The sequence below is a fragment of the Cryptomeria japonica genome, chromosome 3 (genome assembly GCF_030272615.1).
Source record: "Cryptomeria japonica chromosome 3, Sugi_1.0, whole genome shotgun sequence".
Taxonomy (NCBI): Eukaryota; Viridiplantae; Streptophyta; class Pinopsida; order Cupressales; family Cupressaceae; genus Cryptomeria; species Cryptomeria japonica.
Genome location: NC_081407.1, coordinates 473,201,443 through 473,219,543, shown reverse-complemented (window position 1 = coordinate 473,219,543; position 18,101 = coordinate 473,201,443). Strand labels below are relative to the sequence as shown.

Below are 18,101 nucleotides of genomic sequence, written 5' to 3'. Positions count from 1 at the left end.
CGCTTTGCTCCATTATTTGGGAAGTAAGGGCGCCTCTGCTGATCCTCTTAAACCTTCTGTGGCGGACGCCATGGTAGAGTGCGAGTTTCTGGCAATCCTCTTCCTCTTCCCTACAACACCAGTTGTCTGTAAGTTCTTCGGCTCTGCAACTCCATTTCAATGCTTCTCCGTGTTGTGTAGATAGGTTTTTTTATTTGTTTATATTTTACTTTATTTTATTTTTTCTTAATTTTAAATATAGGTCCAATGTTGAAAACACTTTTCTATGGGGCGAATAGGGTAGGAGTTGACCTCAATGCATAGGGGACATGATTTGAACATGATTCTCCAAGATAAGAACTCTTAAGGCTCGCTACAGATGTTTTCCCTGGTTGAAATACTAAACCACGAGGTGCATACTAACTAATTACCTATTCCTAAGCTACCGATGTAAGATGTTTTTCATTTGAGAGTATGGTGGATCATTAACTTGCAAGACTGGTTCCTAATAAGGAAGCAGACTTAGTAATCCATCCCCCCCCAAAAAATTAATGTGTAATAAGGAAATGACTATTGCAAGGCTTGCAACAAATTAGAATGTTTTGACATTCATCAAATACCTGTTGCAATCATATTAGGACATGTAGCAAGAGAGAAATTAAGCATAGAATTCCCTTAAAGATCTACAAATGGGATCATGGAGACATTTAGTTATAGAAACCATTTACAATACAACAACCTCCTTGTGATTTAGAGAATATGATGTTTTGGGTAATTGAACATGCAAGAGTTGAAACCTTAGAAGGTCCTTGACACTTGCAATCGTGTGAAAAAGAGAAATGACTGACCTTTGTTCTGGAAAATGAACTAGTATTTATAGCTTTTTATTTGGTCATTGAACTGGTGGCAAGAATTGATTGAGAACTAGATGTCATTAATGTGCCACACAAAATAAGTTCGAATATCATATGAAATCCACAAGATGGATGGTTTAGATTAGGCGTGATAACCATTGGTATTTGGAGCTCAACAACTGCATTAGTGGCAGCATGATGTTCTTCATCATCTATTGTTGATTCTGAATTAGGAATCATGCCCTTGAGATAAACAACGCTTTTTGGGTGGGAAAGACCAATTTGGTAGTTGCAATGTCAAATATGGCATTAACTGCACTTTTGGGAAGATTAGGTGAGTGCATGGGACCATTGAAGAAATGCAAAAGTCTGACAGGGAATCAGAGGTTAGAAAGGGAGATGTGGGATTTCCTTGTGGAACGGGATGTTTGAAATGATGCCTAGAAGCACCTTGAAATCTTGCAAAATAGGTGAAAGGAGTGGATGAAAATGTTGGAAAAGATAGGGGAGTTGGAGGTTATGGATGTCTAGAGGTGAGTAGGAATTTCATAAGGGGAATGAGACGAGGTGAGGGAAAAACCTTAGTAAGTGGATGAAGTGGAGGTGAAGGTCCAAATCCACTTCGAAAGTCCATATGGGAGAGAAGATAGGAGACTTGTGGGACAAGAAGGGAGGTTTAAATATGAAGCAAATGTCCTAATGGACATTGGAATCCCACAAATGGGGTGGGACAAAGGGAAGCGGAAGGAAGGGAGTGATAGACCTTGTGGAACTTGTAAGCGGAATTGGACATTGGAATCAATTATTGGATTGGCAGGAAATGTTCAGATTTCCACAAAGTCCACAATTCTGCAGAAACACCAGAAAATGACCAAAGACACCCCTCATACATAGAATTTTCTTAGATTTTGGCAACTTCCAACATATGACAAAGGTGTGAAGGATGACCAGAAATAATATATATGCAATTTTGACCAAGGGTGACCCATTCAAAGTCTTCTCAAATCAGTTATAAGTGATGGGAAAAATGAGATCTAGATGCACAAAGGGGATGGGACTCAAGCAAATTTTAACCCTGCGAAGTTTGGCACCAATAGGTTGGAGGAGGCACCACAATAACCACCCAACAGTCTGCCAATGGTGATGGTTAGGTGTAAATGCTTCTATGTTTCCCTCTTGCTTGAAGGCTTTGGCATTTGACTGTATAGGATGAATGGGAACTAGCTAGACTGCCATATTTTTTGTTTGGTTTGCTCTTTCTAATGGTCTTATAGGATGTCAGTTGCAAGGATGGCAGGATTATAATCCATTTTTCTTGAAAACTCTGGGTGGGATTTTCCTTATAATAATTATGTGATACAGTATATTAAATTGAGATCGGTAGATGGATTAGCATCATATGCATGATAGACCAGGTAAAATGGATAATGGAACCAATGTAGAATGGTTCCAGATTTTGGTTTGTTTTTAGAATCTTATGGTGGCAGATGTCGAGGGCTTATCCTCCATTTTTGTAGTGACAATGAAGATGGAATAATTTCATGATAGTGAAATGCAATGTGAAATGAATTGAATACGACAATAGTTTACTAAAATTTGCAGTTATATTCTGCAGTTCTAGTGCAGCATTTTGTCTCTAAAATTTGTCTTCTTTGATGTTTGATTCAGGTTTTTTATGGAGAGGGAACTAGTAGGACCTCTACATCAGGAATCAAAAAATAAAAAAAGAAGTGAAAGTAATGGGTCACATCCTTTCAGTATCGAGATGGCTAATTATATCTCAAATAGATGCATTTCAAGCATCTTCGCTTGAGATGCTTTGTCCTCACAGAATGGGGAGAGATGGGTGTGACTTTAGGGAAAGATGATTCTCCCTAGATGCCTCAATTTGTGGTAAATCCTTTTAAATACTTGGTGGTTTTTCTAAAATGTAAATTCTTTATACAAGTTTCAAGAACACAGTTTGTTTTTGCATAACTGGTTGAACTGGAAAGTCCCAAGGGTTCTTACATCTTAACATGCGCTCTCCCTCAAACTCCTGTGCCAACGGCTTGCCCCATGCCAACTGATTTTTCCAGGGTTTGAACACAACCATTTGAGAACACAGTTACATTTCAGATATTTACCAAATTCTATGTTAACTGAAAGTCACCTTTTAATGCAAAAACTCGATGTTATTCTATATAGTTAGGAATTGCTCAAAACTGCCTCGAAAGTTGTGCCAAGTTGTAATGTACCCAACCACACGGTACCCGAATTTCACCTTCAACAGGTTTTCACTCTCGGCATACTACACCTTCGGCGGGTTTCACTCTTGGTAGGATTACACTATCGGCGTACTACACCTTCAATGGGTTTCACTCTCGGCAGGATTACACTCTCGACGTACTACACCTTTGGTGGGTTTCATTCTCGACGTACTGGATTACACTCTCGGCGTACTACACCTTCGGCGGGTTTCACTCTCGATAGGATTACACTCTCAGCGTACTACACCTTCGACGGGTTTCACTCTCGACAAGATTACCAATCATAGATATTACCTCCGTCGATAAGATTATTGTAGGTACGGGAATGAATTATCAACACAGATTATACACCAACAACATGGAATGGTCAAGAACTAGATATTTGTAATTATATTTCCACACGGTAGAGATAGATCCGACAATGAAGTACAAAGTGAAATATCAGAAATGATATCTCCAATGACAGACTAGGGTGGTTGCTAACCACTGAAACTGCAATTACAGAATAGGGAGGATCTTGCACCTCCGAAACTGCAACGGAACGAAACTCCAACTGGAATTCGCAAATACAAAGAAAACATCAAATTCACCATACCTACAACTATGCCAAGCGCGGCCTTATAAATGGGCCCCGGGAAGTTTCTTGAAGGGTTACAAATGGCCGACACCAAAAGTTTATTATTTTATTAATTTGGGCCCCTTTATTTAATAATTAAATTGATTAATTAAATAAGTCCTTATGATATTATTTAAAATTTAGGACCACTTAATTAATTAACTTAATTAAAATTGGGGACACTACACAAGTGCCAATTTTAAAATTAGAAAATACAAACGAAAGAAAAAAAGAAAACTTTAAATTTCTGAGATTTATCTGTATAGTCTTTGCAATTTTATATAATCTTGTGCAAATTCATTTGCAGGAATGCTAGTTGTACCACAATAGAGAATTAAAATTTTGCTTCCAAACTCCATGATATGCCTTGGAATTTACACTGTTTTTTCTTTTTCTAATTTTAGGGTTTTGATATCAATTTGTAGGTCTAGTCATCGAGAATTTTAGTTTTATGCTACACTTCCTCGCTTAAATTTCTCATTATCTTCCCTAAATCCTCCCAGATGTACAATTCTGAGACCATCAGAAAAGGAAAACACAGATGGGAGAAAAGCTCTATAAATATAGAGAGGGGTTTATTGTGCTATTATTTTTCAAATCAGAAATTAAATGGGTGAATACCTTGAATGTCAACCTAACCTTTAATTACATGGTTAATTAAATGCTCTCTCCGTTTTTACCAACCTTTATAAAGAGCTATGCTGTATTTTATTAATGCACAATTGTGTCCTTTGTCAATTTGCTTTTATAATATGTCTACATGACTTACATTTATGACCATCATATTGAATATTATAACACTAGATAACATCTTTTTGGTTCCTATGAAAGTCGTTAGGTATATATTGTCTCAGAATTGTATTAAAGAGCTATGCTGTATTTTATTAATGCACAATTGTGTTCTTTGTCAATTTGCTTTTATAATATGTCTACATGACTTACACTTATGACCATCATATTGAATATTATAACACTAGATAACATCTTTTTGGTTCCTATGAAAGTCGGTAGGGATATATTGTCATGAATGTTTGCAATGCTTAATATTTTTGTAAGAAAGGGAATATACATCAAATACTTTGCAAAATTAACAATTGGAATTTCTGTGCAGAGCAAGTACCAATTGGAAAGTGCTAAAGGAGTTAGAGAAAGCTATTCAAGTCTATCGGAAGTTTCAAAAACTGCCTCCTCGGGTATGTTATTACTAATTACTTGCTTTTGAAGTTAAGTGTCTTATTCTTAAGAGAACTTTTTAGATGTTTATAAGATGTGTTTTTTTCCATGATTTATTGCCAAAGTAGAGGTTTTTACTGTAATCTACACCTCTGAATTGTTTTAGGTTAGTCCTCTTGAGTTAGGTTGGTTGTAGGATGTTAATGGAACAATCAAATTTATTGGAACTGGAGCCTTGGAAATTTATTCTGTAACTAGAAGATAAAGGACTTGTGTAATGAATTAAGACAATCTGATGCTATTGTCCCCTGATTGAATATGTGGTGGTATGTCAAGGAACCTTGAAGCAAAATAGTAACAACGTTATCATTTTCTTTTAAATGCAAGAAATTTCTTCAAGTGACAGGTGCTAGGATGGCTAGCAAGCATCAAGTTTATTTGGCAAAGCATGGCCAAGCAGGGTGGCTACTTGGCCATGCTTTGACAATTGGCCACATTTTAAAAGTTTTGATAGCTAGCATGCTTTGTGGATTTTCTCAGAATTCCAAGATTCAAATTCTAAATTTTCGCAGAATTGCAAGATTCAATGTCAGAAAAACATTTTTTTTGGCCTCTACTAGCATGAACAACAATTGTAGCTGGATGTGTTTGAAGAAAATTCATCATAACAGCAGCAAAAACCAACTCTTCTTCCAGTTCTTTCAATATCTTCCTCAAATTTGTGAAAGGGGTAAATTTTTGCCTTAAATCAGCATGATGTCAAAAGAAGTGTAAAGCGACAATTCTGCATTCTCCAAAGTACACTATTTAACACTCACTTTGAGGATAGCTTCACTCCTTGCTCATGAATATTACAGTGTGTAGGAAATTGACTTATGTCACGTTTCACTAGAAGAATCTGATCTTGAAGAAAAAATCAAAGAAGGAAGCATAGTGGTGAAGAAATTAATGGATTGTGGCGTTGTTTAGGTGGGCTCATTTCTAATTTCAATACAAAGCTTAGAATTTGTTTTGGCTTATATAAAGAACTCACATCTCAAAAAGAGAGAGATAATATCTAGTGATGAGTGTGTGCTATGCATTCCCAAATTTGATGATATTGAGCTCGCCTTCTCCATAATTCCATACAAGGAGTCACTTGAAGTAGATCTTGAGTGCAAAAAGGCTCGGGACAAACACTTGGTTGAATGTCAAAAGCAAGTAGCCAAGTGTTGGCTGAAAAAGAAGAAAATAGTTCTGCCAAAGAATTTGGGATGAGGAGGATTCAGAGATGAGTTCGCAACAATCACTTTTCTTAACTAAGTCATAGATCAAGAGGAAGCTTGCACTTTTAAGCTGCGGATGATCTACCTCATAAGCACCCTATTCAACGTTAGTGAGCAGTTTGATTGGGCTTGCCCTGGTTAGTGATTGCTTGCATAAGAAGCTGACAAAATTTGGGCAAATTTGAGTTTCATATGACATCATACCTTGTGTATTTGATGGCTCATAATGGCACATTCGTACGATTAAACATCATTGGGTCATGTCAATATAATCACATATATAGGCAATTGCCACAATTGGAGTATTCTAAATCCCTGAAGCATCATAGGAGAGTGAATGATGCTTTTCTCATGCATTTAGTTTGGGAGATGGAAAATCAGATACACCTAAGGATTTCCAAAAAGGTGAGAGTGGTCATTTTTGACTGGGCATATGTAATGTCCCCTTTTCCGCTCTAGTTTGTTTTGGGGGCCGTTAGCCTATTCCAGAGACCCATAGGCTAGTTGGAAGCAGAAATTAGGGTTTCCTACCTCTGGGAGAATGTTTCTGCAGTTTTGAAGGCTTACATGTTGGAATTTGTCAGTTTGGATTCTGGATTCCTTCTGGGTTTTCAGAAAGCTTCGCAGTGAGGGTACATGCATAGCAAGTTATGGAGTTTGACCAACTTACTATTTTTAGTAAGTGGAGGCAAAAGCAGTTGAGTTCTCTGGGTTTTTTTGGGTTTTTTGAGAGCTCTGCGATGGTATAACATGCAAACCAATCTGAGGACCTTTTCGGGACTTACTATTTTTAGTAAATTTGGCAACTGCTCAGAATGTGGTAAAAATCACTTTGGAAACACTTACTATTTTTGCTGTATGCTATTTATAGTAAGTACTATTTTTGGCAAGGATTTTGCAACTCAGCTCAGTGGCTATTTTTGGCAGTATTATTTTGGTAGGATCCTGTATTCACTCAGATGACTATTTTTAGTAGTTCAGTTCAGAGCTCCAACTCAGTTCAGTTTTGGTGATTTTGAGCACTTCAGTCTCCGACTCAATTTGGCAATAATCAGTATTTGAGAAGGTATTTTTAATATATTAATACCTTAGGCATGAGATATTAATATTTGATTATTTTATGGATGGACGACTTAGGAGGGGAGAAAATATTAATTTTATCCTAAGTCTATTTGGGCAAAATTTGCATATGACTTCAAGGGGGTCGTCATGGTGTTAATAATTAAATTATAACTCAAGGCAAATGGGGCGATTTTCTAAGCATATAGCCTTAGTAATATTTTTTATTTGGAAGTCATAGTTGGGCGCCCACTTTACACCTTATTTTATGACACTTGTATTTTTTAAAAAGGGCGATTTTGGGTGAATTTGAGCTGGGCGAACTTGTGCAAGGAAATGAAATGAAATGCAATGCCAAACGTGGATGAAATGGAATGGCATTTGGTTTGGGCGCATTTGGAGAGCATTTGAATTTGAATTTGGCTGGCAAAAAGCTATAAATACAGGCCTTGGGCTCTCATTTGGTATCCATGAAAATTTGTATAACGAAATGCTGCCGGAATGGTGCCAGATTTGTGCTTCGAAGCTGCGAGCTTCCTAGCCTATGCCAGTTTCGTGCTTGAGATATAGCACCTAGCTGCGGAGAGATTATTTCTCACTCAGAGGAATAGATAGAGCTTATTGGGAATGGATGATTCAGTTGGTTTTTCTGTTTTTGGTGTTGCTGGTTATGCATTTCCAGCTTGCTGTCATAAATATCAGATTTTCGAAAGTTGGTCATTGGGTGTGCTTTTGAGAGTGTGAGTAGATTGGGTGGTTAGATGATGATTGGAGGTGTTGTTGCAGTTGTCAACTCATAATCAGCACTTGGCTATCAAATTTCATATTTATTGTAATGCTGGTTAGTAGTACTAACAACAACATTTTGGCTTTCTGCTATCCCACTGCATAAGTGGAAGAGGTTGGCTCAGCCGCCTATAATGAATTTGTAAAGCTGGTTAGTAGTACTTACAACTATCTTTCAGATTTCTTAGTTGGCTCCCACTACATAAGTGGAAGAGGCTGGCTTGGCCGCCTATCTTGAGTTTGTTATTTTGTCCTCCCGCTGAATAAGCGGTGGAGCTGATATTAATTTCTATTTCTAGTCCTTCCGTTGCACAAGCGGTTGAGTGATTGCATTCTTCAGTTCTTTGGCTTGTCCTTGGCTGGTTTACCGCCAGGTGATTGCATAGTTTTCAATAGCCCGCTGTATAAGTGGAAGGGGTTGGCTTGCCGCTCGAAGATTGTAATCATCTTCAGTTATTGGCATGTAACGATCCCCTCGCAATTGTATGCTCTCACCCTCCCAAATTGGGCTCTCGGTGAACAGAAAGTGGAGGGTTACTTTTAGCAGCATTTGGTTTTCATTTCCTAACCATAACAAGTGGTGTGTTGAATGTAATTGTGGAAAAAATTGGGAAAACATTAAGAGGGATATTACAGCATATTTGGGCGTAGGGATTCACATCTCATCCATACTTGTTAGCTAGGTACCCAAGTGATGAGGTTATTTTCGTGGATTATCTTTGGCAAGTTTTTGTAATAAATTTTCTTATGAGGGAGGTAAAGCTTGGAGTTGGATTTTCGTTCAAGTTGAGAATCTACAAATGCAAAATGGTAGTGGATTTTAAATTTATCAAATGAGGTAATGGCCGGATTCAACTTCAAATATCTTAATGAAAAGTGCACTTATGACACAAAGGGCATAATGAGGTCAAGTTTGGGAAACAAGTTTATGCACATTCCAAGGATTGAAGATTATTGGGCAAATTGTGTAGATGAATTTGAGGTGTGGAGAAGGGATTTTAGTTGCCTAAAAGTTTGCAAAATTGCTGATTTTCTATTGGAGGACGTGGAAGGCATTTCAGATGATGTGATGATGTCTTATCGCCACAATTCATGAGAAACAAAATAGAGTAGTAACATCTGGCTCTAGTCAATTGGTCAAGCAAAGAGATGGTTTTGAATAGGAAAGAGCCAATGTAGTTCTTAAGCATAGTAGGTTCTTTTTGGGTTCCAAAATGACAAGGAAATCAATGACACCAAAGGAGGAGACCCCAACAATAGAGCCACTACTAGAAATAGACTTCCACCTCTTTCAAAACTAGTAATAAAGATAAAAGGGAACGAAAAAGATACCAAGAAAAAGGAGAAGGAAAGTGTAGAGAGCAATCCAAAGTCGAGTTTTTAGGTAGATTCAAAACAAGAGGATTGACATCATTACACCTATTCAATATGAACAACCAACATTGACCCCTATCCCTTATCTTCAGTTGGAGACTCTCTCCTAAGGGTTTTGTGTTGTGTACTCCTCGATGCAATCTGAGCCTAAGATATTGTCTCTAAATCAAGATATACCTTCATCCCCTGGCACAGTACTTCTTCCTCATGAAGATTTCAGATGAGGTTTCATATATTTTTATTGACTGGAAAAACAAATTGTTCCAAGTTGAAAATTTCGTTTTGGGGTTTGTAGTACTGTAGTACAAATTCTATGTAAATATACTAATGATGAGGAATTCATTTGTTACTTGGATGAAGTTCAAGACGAATTTTAGTAGTTGGTGAACAAAAAATTCGATAGGGATCAGCAAGTAGATAGGGTGTATATTTTGTCAGCGATCATGGTCCATTTTAAGAAAGTAGAGAAAGATTCAGAGAAAATTAAGAAACTGGTTTAATGTAGAGTTGATTCTTCAAGCGTAGATTGTGCACTTAGATTCAGTGCTAGTGCTAGTGCCAGTGCCAATGCTAGGGAAAGTTAAGATCGATTCTTTAAAAGTTTGTAGAAGATTTCATCACTAGGAAATTCTAATGCAGAGGTTGAGTAGCATTTTTAGCCATCCCTATTTTTAGTCTAGTCAATTAAATTCAGGAAAATCTATTTTGGGATCTTCTTTTCTCAAGGCAAATCTATTCTTAGATTTCCTCCCATGCATTAAAAAAAAGCTTTCAATAATGTTTCCATTTAATTTTGTAATAAACTCAACTATTAGTTGAGTTGATATATTGCATGTCTTAGATTGATTTTGAGTGGCTAGGGTTAATTCATAATAAAGCTTTGCATTCATATAAAGCTATTCTTGGGATAGAAGTAGTTGTTAATATTCTTTTATTTGTTTTCATGGACACTTTGTAAATATTATAAATAAATCCCTTTTTGCACTTAGATGATCAATTGTAATTGTCAAGCTTGCTTGTTTGTTAGTACGTCCTAGTTGTTAATATCTGAATTATTATTTTTTTTTTTTCAGTTAATAGCAGCATAGGGGCCGCACTCATAATATCTGAATTATTTTATGTTAAATACAATTTGATAGTTTTTGTAAGCTTTGTGTTGCAATTACTATTGAAAAAAATATTACAATTTTGTATTTAATAATTGTGTACTTGATTCAAATCTTGTTTGAAGTTTGAACTAATGATTATTGATCTTTAGATTCAATTAAAAATCATAAGAGTCCTAGTTACAATAGTTTATTTTTTTCAATAGATAGGTTATTTCTTTTCTGGTGCAAATGTGCTGAAAATGCCTTGTGGTCTTGACGGTTTTAATTTAGTTTTTTTACCATGCATACTTGAAAGCCTTTAAAATTCTAAGTTAAAGGGAGGTTTCCCTTCCAATTGAAGAAGAACAATTTACTATACATGCTGTTCTGTTTTGTGTTACATCAAAAGGTGCTAAATAAAACGCTAACAAAATACTAGTCCAAAGGTTTTCTTTCAGCAATCTTTAGCCAACCTTGGCAATGGGGGCTTTATTGAGGGGCCTTAGTTTCCTCAAGCTGAAACCACCCTAGAACTTGGACATACAAACCTTATCCTAGGAAACAGGAGCTGTTCTCTATTTTTTATCAACACCAAACTGGAGGAATTGATATTGAATCGACTCAATTTTGTTAGCCACAGTATGAGGAATCTTGGATAGTGAGAGAAGTTAGATGGGAATGCTTTGTAGAGAGCATTTAAGGAGCAATAATTTCCCTACTTGACTCAGCAAATAGCTTTTCTACCCTGCTAATTATTTGGAACTTAGTCAAAAGGGAGTTTGAAATATCCCTAACTGATTTCTACCAGACTTCTGCAATGTATTCTCAAAGAGTTTTGTTAAACAGTTTGTGTAAATGATAATAACTTGTTTCATTCAATTAATGATGTCCAAGCAATGAATCCACAAGCAGATAAAAAAGAGTCTGAGAATGTAACTGCAGAAATTATTAATGGAAAGGACAAGCAGAATTTCAATAAAAGATCTGACCTTTACATTAAAACAATTCAGAATCAGTCTCTGCACCCTTCAGAAAATATCATGATATGCTGATGGAACCCACATAGGACTCTCAGAGTTTTGTCTTGTAATCTGATATGTAGCTATGCCTTCAGCCTGAGCCTGAATGACAAATCTATTCTTCAGCGTTGTAAAGCACTTCAGCAATATCAGACTGGAACCCAACCTCAGGAATGATTTGCCAGAGCAGCAATTCTTTCCTACAGCTTTCCTGATAGTGATATAGGAGCAGACTAAGATTCACCTTCTTCAATCCTTCTCAAGCCAATAACAGCAGGCAAAAGCCTGACTCACTTCTCCAACCACTTTCTGTGGTTACAACCGCTGCTTCGTGAAAGGATGATGGTAGTTGCCAGATGCACATCACATGTGCCTGTCAGTTTGGAGACACTGTTCAATAGCTTATGGCCTACCAACTGCAACAGCTCGATGAAATATAAACTGGTTATATTCCTTAATAGTTATATGGCTTGAACCATAGTATTATCCTTTTATTTGAATCAGTTCTCACAATAGTAATAAGCCCCAATTTCCTAATATCTATTGCCAATATTAAAGTCACTGCATAAATCTTCAAACATTAGAAACAATGAAGCCCCTGATGAATTAATTAGATAGGTGCCGCCGATAATCGAAATCACAACTTTACCGCAATAACCCCAATATCATTAAACCACGGCCAGACTAATATATTTCACACCAACATTAATATATTGGCAAATATAAAATATACGACAACTATAGGAGTGCGAACTATTGCCAAAGAGTGACTTAATAGACTCCAACGCCAATAAAATATAATTGTCTTGTTAAAATATCCAGAAATGCAATAATCATTAAAACAAGTCATCTGGCAATATATCCATATTTTTTGAATCCTATAAGAAACCTTTGCAAATTTGTCTCGAAAGGAGACTTCACAAATTTGGTCCAGCTGTGAACTCTGTCATGAATCCACTCCCAAGAAGAGTCAGGTTTTCGTCCAACCCTTTTGTCAACTCTTGAAGGTTTTTGTCACCAGAAATCATAAACTGTTTTATTAAATCCAAAGCATGCTTTACTTCGCCCAGCCAGCCTCCTTATAAAGAGGTCCAGGAAACATCTAGAAGATTAGGCCGACTTAAATATTTGACATAATTGGAAAACATTATTTAATAAAGTGACTTAAAATAATATTTCAATATTTTCACTTTATTTAATAATTAAATTCATCCTTTAGAATTAAAATTCATTTTTGGACAACTTTATCATTCAATTCAATTAAGCCACTTTATACAAATTTGGGGACATTACAGTCTTCCCGGCCCAAACATTGCTTGCCCTCAAGCAACTCTCTGCTGCACCACTAGGATCCCAAACCAATTGTGGAGGCTGGTATGAATACCTGTTGAAGACTCTATGCTGAACCATGATTGCAAGTATTACCTCCTTAACTCTCCTGGACACAAGCTAAAAGATCCTCGGAATGACATCAGCAAACTTGCCAATACAATCCTTGGCCTTACCCAAACTCCGCTGCACTACTCTGATATACACACAACTATGCCATAAATTGTGAAGCAACTCATCAAGATCCATGTGTAACAATGCATACAACACACCAATGCCTGGATCCTAAATCCATCTACCATCCAAGCTGAATGTAAAGAGATAGATGTCTTTTGCTATGAATACATCAACAATCCTCCATCTAAACTAGTAGATTAAAAAAATGATGTGAAAAGTAGTCTTCACATGTGCATAGAGATTCGAGAAGCATACCAGTCCATCTTATAAATCAGGCCAGCACCATACCTACTGAAAATCAGGCCTAAGATGATGTCAATGATTTCCCCAAGACCATGTAATCATTTAGTATCCATCTCATGCCAAATGTCAACAATGTAATCATGATCCTACACACACCAACACAACCAACCAGCTGATGTAAGCCATGGCAATTCTGAAGATGCTATAACCAGCCAAGTAGGACAATTACCCACCATTAAAGTATCCATGTTATTTGACTCAAGTCCTAACATTAGGACAACTGCATACCCAAAAGAAGTAGGTGTCACAATCAAATCTGGATCATGGATGTCTTCATTTGCACATAAAGACATGTCATTAGTGGCTGGTCCACTAAGCGTATGCTCAACTATCCCAACTTCGTCTATGATTCAAAACTTCAATGGGTTCTCTAAAAGAGGAAACTCATGAACCTCATGATGAAAACTAGATATCCCAACGAAAGTTTTCAAATCATATCTCTTTTCTAGTTTACACACATCTATATGTTCTTCTTGCTTCCTCATCTCAAGAGGCTCATCGCTTGTATGCTCCATCTCCATGTCTTCTTCCAAGAAAGGTTGCTTCTTTATAAGTGCTAGTCTATGAGGTGTGTCCAATTGAAAGTCACATGTTCTTCTAGCTGCCTTAGCTGTCATACCTTGCATGTAGCTGAAATCTATATGCGCCTTCTCATGTCCATGCAAATCTGAGTGCTCCTTGTGCTCGATTATCATAAGAGGCTCTTCCCTCAAATCTTGAGTGTCAACAATAGAAGACTTCATACCACTATTATCCTCATGCATTATGGCTTCCATGGATGACTGAATTTCTCCACATAGCTGATCCATCAATGCTGGTTTGGCAAACTCCGGGACAGCATTTTCTTCAATGGTAATTTCTGAGTTTTCTTCATTCAAGAATGTTTGTTCTGGCTTCTGCTCTTTACTCTTCTCATTCATATCAGTCTCTCCATCCAGCCTGTCTTTAAGACAATACCTCTTCCTCCTATGCCCTCCTTTTGTTTTCAGTCCGTAGTATTCAGTGAAGGTCATGTTATCACGGATTGCTGCACTCAAAGCATCGTATTCAGCATGAAGTCGGTCCATCTCATTAGCTCGATCAGGTTGTCCTTCGTCCTTGTCATTTGTAGGTTTATCAAAATTTTGATACCAATCGAAACCTCTCAACAGTTGGGCCACTTCCTTCAATGTTTCAGACATGCTGATGTGAAGCTCTTCAGACCTCCTAAAGAAGGCCTTTGCTTCGTTTCCACCTGTGTCACCCATACTGGTACCCTTCCTCTTTTCTCTCTGGTAGTACCTCTGTTCTCTTTTGATCATCAATTGCCCCCACAGGTTGGCAGATTTTAGGCTCTGATATCACTGAAATATCCCTAACTGATTTCTACCAGACTTTTGCAATGTATTTACAAAGAGTTTTCATAAACAGTTTGTGTAGATAATAACTTGTTTCATTCAATTAATGATGGGCAAGCAGTGAATCCACAAGCAGACAATAAGTGTATGAGAATGTAACTGCACAAATTATTAACGGAAAGGACATGCAGAATTTCAATGAAAGATCTGACCTTTACACTAAAACAATTTAGAATCAGTCTTAGCGCCCTTCAGAAAACATCACGATATGCTGATGGAACCCACATAGGACTCTCAGAGTTTTCCCAGTCTTGTAATCTGCTATGTAGCTATGCCTTCAGCCTGAGCCTGAACTACAAATCTATGCTTCAGCATTGTAAAGCGCTTTAACAATATCAAATTGAAACCCGACCTCAGGAACAATTTGCCAGAGCACCAATTCTTTCTTACGGCTTTCCTAATAGTGATATAGGAGCAGACTGAGATTCACCTTCTTCAATCTTCTCAAGCCAATAACAGCAGGCAAAAGCCTGACTCACTTTTCCAATCAGTTTCTGTGGTTACAACCGCTGTTTCGTGAAAGGATGATGGTAGTTGCTAGATGCACATCACATGTGCCTGTCATATTGGAGATTCTGTTCAATAGCTTACAGCCTACCAACTGAAACAACTCGATGAAATATAAATCAGTTATATTCCTCAATAGTTATATGGCTCAAACCATAGTATTATCCTTTTATTTGAATCTGTTCTCACAATATTAATAACCCCCAATTTCCTAATATCTATTGCCAATATTAAAGTCACTGTAGAAATATTCAAACATTAGAAATAATGAAGCCCTTGATGAATTAAATAGATAGGTGCCGCCGATAATCTAAATCACAACTTCACCACAATAACCCCAATATCATTAAACCATGACCAGACTAATATATTTCACACCAACATTAATATATCGGCCAATATAAAATATACAACAACTATAGGAGAGTGAACTATTGCCGAAGAGTGACTTAATAAACTCCAACGCCAATAAAATATATTTCCCTTGTAAAAATACCCAGAAATGCAGTAATCATTAAAACAAGTCATCTGGCAATATATCCATATTGTTTTGAATCCTATAAGAAACCTTTGCATATTTGTCTCCAAAGTAGACTTCACAAATAAGAGCTCCAAGAAACATCTAGAAGATTAGGTTGACTTAAATATTTGACATAATTGGAAAACATTATTTGATAAAGTGACTTAAAATTTTATTTTAATATTTTCACTTTATTTAATAATTAAATTAATTAATTAAAGTCATCCTTAAGAATTGAATTTAATTTTTGGACAACTTAATCAATTAATTCAATCAAGACACTTTACAAAAATTTGGGGACATTACAGCGTTTGTGGATTATAAATCATTCTTCTTGCAAAAAGAGGCATGCCTAGGTAAATCGAGGGTGTATTTTTTATTAGGCAACCAAGAATACTTGTGATTGTTTCTTGTCTCTTTATGGGAGGATTGAAGAAAAATAGAACACTCTTGTCAAAGTTGACTCATTGGCCCGAAATTTTAGCATATTTTTTTAATAGGAATCTCCATTGCTTAGCTTCATTAATTGAATCCTCTCCTAGAAAGATGATGTCATCCATGAATTGTTGGTGCGAGATTGAAATAACAAAAGTAGAGGGTTTAAAGCCCTTGCGAATATCACCCCTAAGAGTCTCTTGTAGATGGTCTTTTCCAATTCCTCTGCCATGATAACAAAGAGATATGAAGACAATGGGTCCCTGTGTTTCAAACCTTGCTTATTGGCAAAAAAAACTAGTTGGACATCCATTGATTAACATAGAGAACATAAAGGTGGAAATGCACACAAAGATAAGATCCTTGATTTTTTTATGGAAGCCAAATTTCTCAATAACTTTGTTTAGAAAAGCCCATGAAACCTAGTTGTGGGCTTTATTCATGTCTAACTTGAGCACCATACTTTTGTTCATTGAATGCAGAACTTAATGAACTGAAATAATAGTCTAGAATGTCTTCCAAAAACAAACCCAATTTTCTGGATAGAAAAGAGAGAAGGAAGTAGAGGTTGGATTCTCAAAGCCAGGGTTTTAGTGAAAATCTTGTAGATAAAATTACGAAGGCTAATGGGGTGGAAGTTGTTGAACTCTTTGGCACCAAGATTTTTGGATTCCTAAACCAAGAAAGTGTTATCAATATCTTTGAGAAGCTTACTACAGGAGAACTTTTTTTGTGTAGCATTAGTGACCCCCTTGTGGATGATATACCAAAAGTGCTGAAAGTTGCCAGCAGAAACTCGTCTAGGCTAGGGGCTTTTCCTCTATTAAAGAAGTCTACTTCCTTAACTTCATGCTTACTAACAAACCCAAAAATACTCATCACCAAATGGGGAGGAAACAAAAGGGATGGCCTTTAGCAACTTGGCTTCTAGACCTAGATTAGTGGTGATTTAAAGAAAAAGGAGGCCTCATTATGAATCCCAAATTTATTTGTAACTATGCGCCCATCAATTATAGCAATCTCCTTTATGCAGTTATCCCTTTTGTGTTTGAGTGTAGTGAAGCTTAAGAACTTTGTGTTCGTATCATCCTCTAACAGCCATAAGGCTCTTGATTTATGCCTCCAAAATACCTCTTTGGCAACAAGGGAGTTAAAGGATTTCAATAGAATTTTTTTTGTTATATAAATCTCAATTCATGTCATTGATATGAATTTCTTTGTCTAATTCCTCAAGCTTAGCTTTAATAGCATTCTTTTGGATGATTATATTACCAAATGTCTCCTTGTTCCATTTTTTAAGATCGACATTGATGATTTTTAGTTTTTTTTTTGAAATTATGAACATGGTTGGCTCAATAACTTCTATCTTCAACCATTCTTTGATTTTGACTTTCAGATCTTGGTAAAGAAACCACATTTTCAAATCTGAAAGGATATCTCTCCAATGTACAACTAGTCTTCATGTTTAAGAGGTTATGATTGGAAGCAATCCTTGGAAGAGAAAATAGGCAACAACTCTGGGAGTAAACCCAATTTATGGAGGCCAAAAATCTATCAAGCTTCACTTGGATGAGTTTATCTCCGTAATGCTTGTTCAACTAGGTAAATTTGGATCTTCTCAAATCTAATCCATAAGGTCACATTCTCATAAAAATTTAGCAAGATCCTCCATATTGTTGAAGAACTCAGTTATACCACTTTTCTATTCATTTGGAGACAATAGAGTTTTGAAATCCCCAGCAACCATCCATTGTTTTTCTTTGCATGAACTTTTGAACTTTGTAAAGTCATTTCACATGATGCATCTGCTTCTTTTAGAATTGAGAGCATTAATTAGCCAATAGGCTTTTATTGTGGACTTGCCAGTCCACAATTTGCCACCAAACCTGTCTCACGCCTCAAAACAACCTTAGTCTATCGTGAAACCATTTTCAGATGCAATTTTCAGGTGCCAAGAAATCTACCAAACAA

At 36.6% G+C, this 18,101-nt stretch overlaps 1 protein-coding gene across 1 annotated transcript in view; it reads left to right on the top strand.

Moving 5' to 3' along the window:
* The window catches only part of LOC131029584 (thioredoxin-like fold domain-containing protein MRL7, chloroplastic), a 109,362-nt gene that overhangs the window by 47,225 nt on the left and 44,036 nt on the right, over positions 1-18,101 (top strand). The window contains exon 2 of the mRNA XM_057960112.2: positions 4,810-4,891. Coding sequence (XP_057816095.2) covers positions 4,810-4,891 — 82 coding nt within the window. The remainder of the gene's footprint in view (positions 1-4,809; positions 4,892-18,101) is intronic.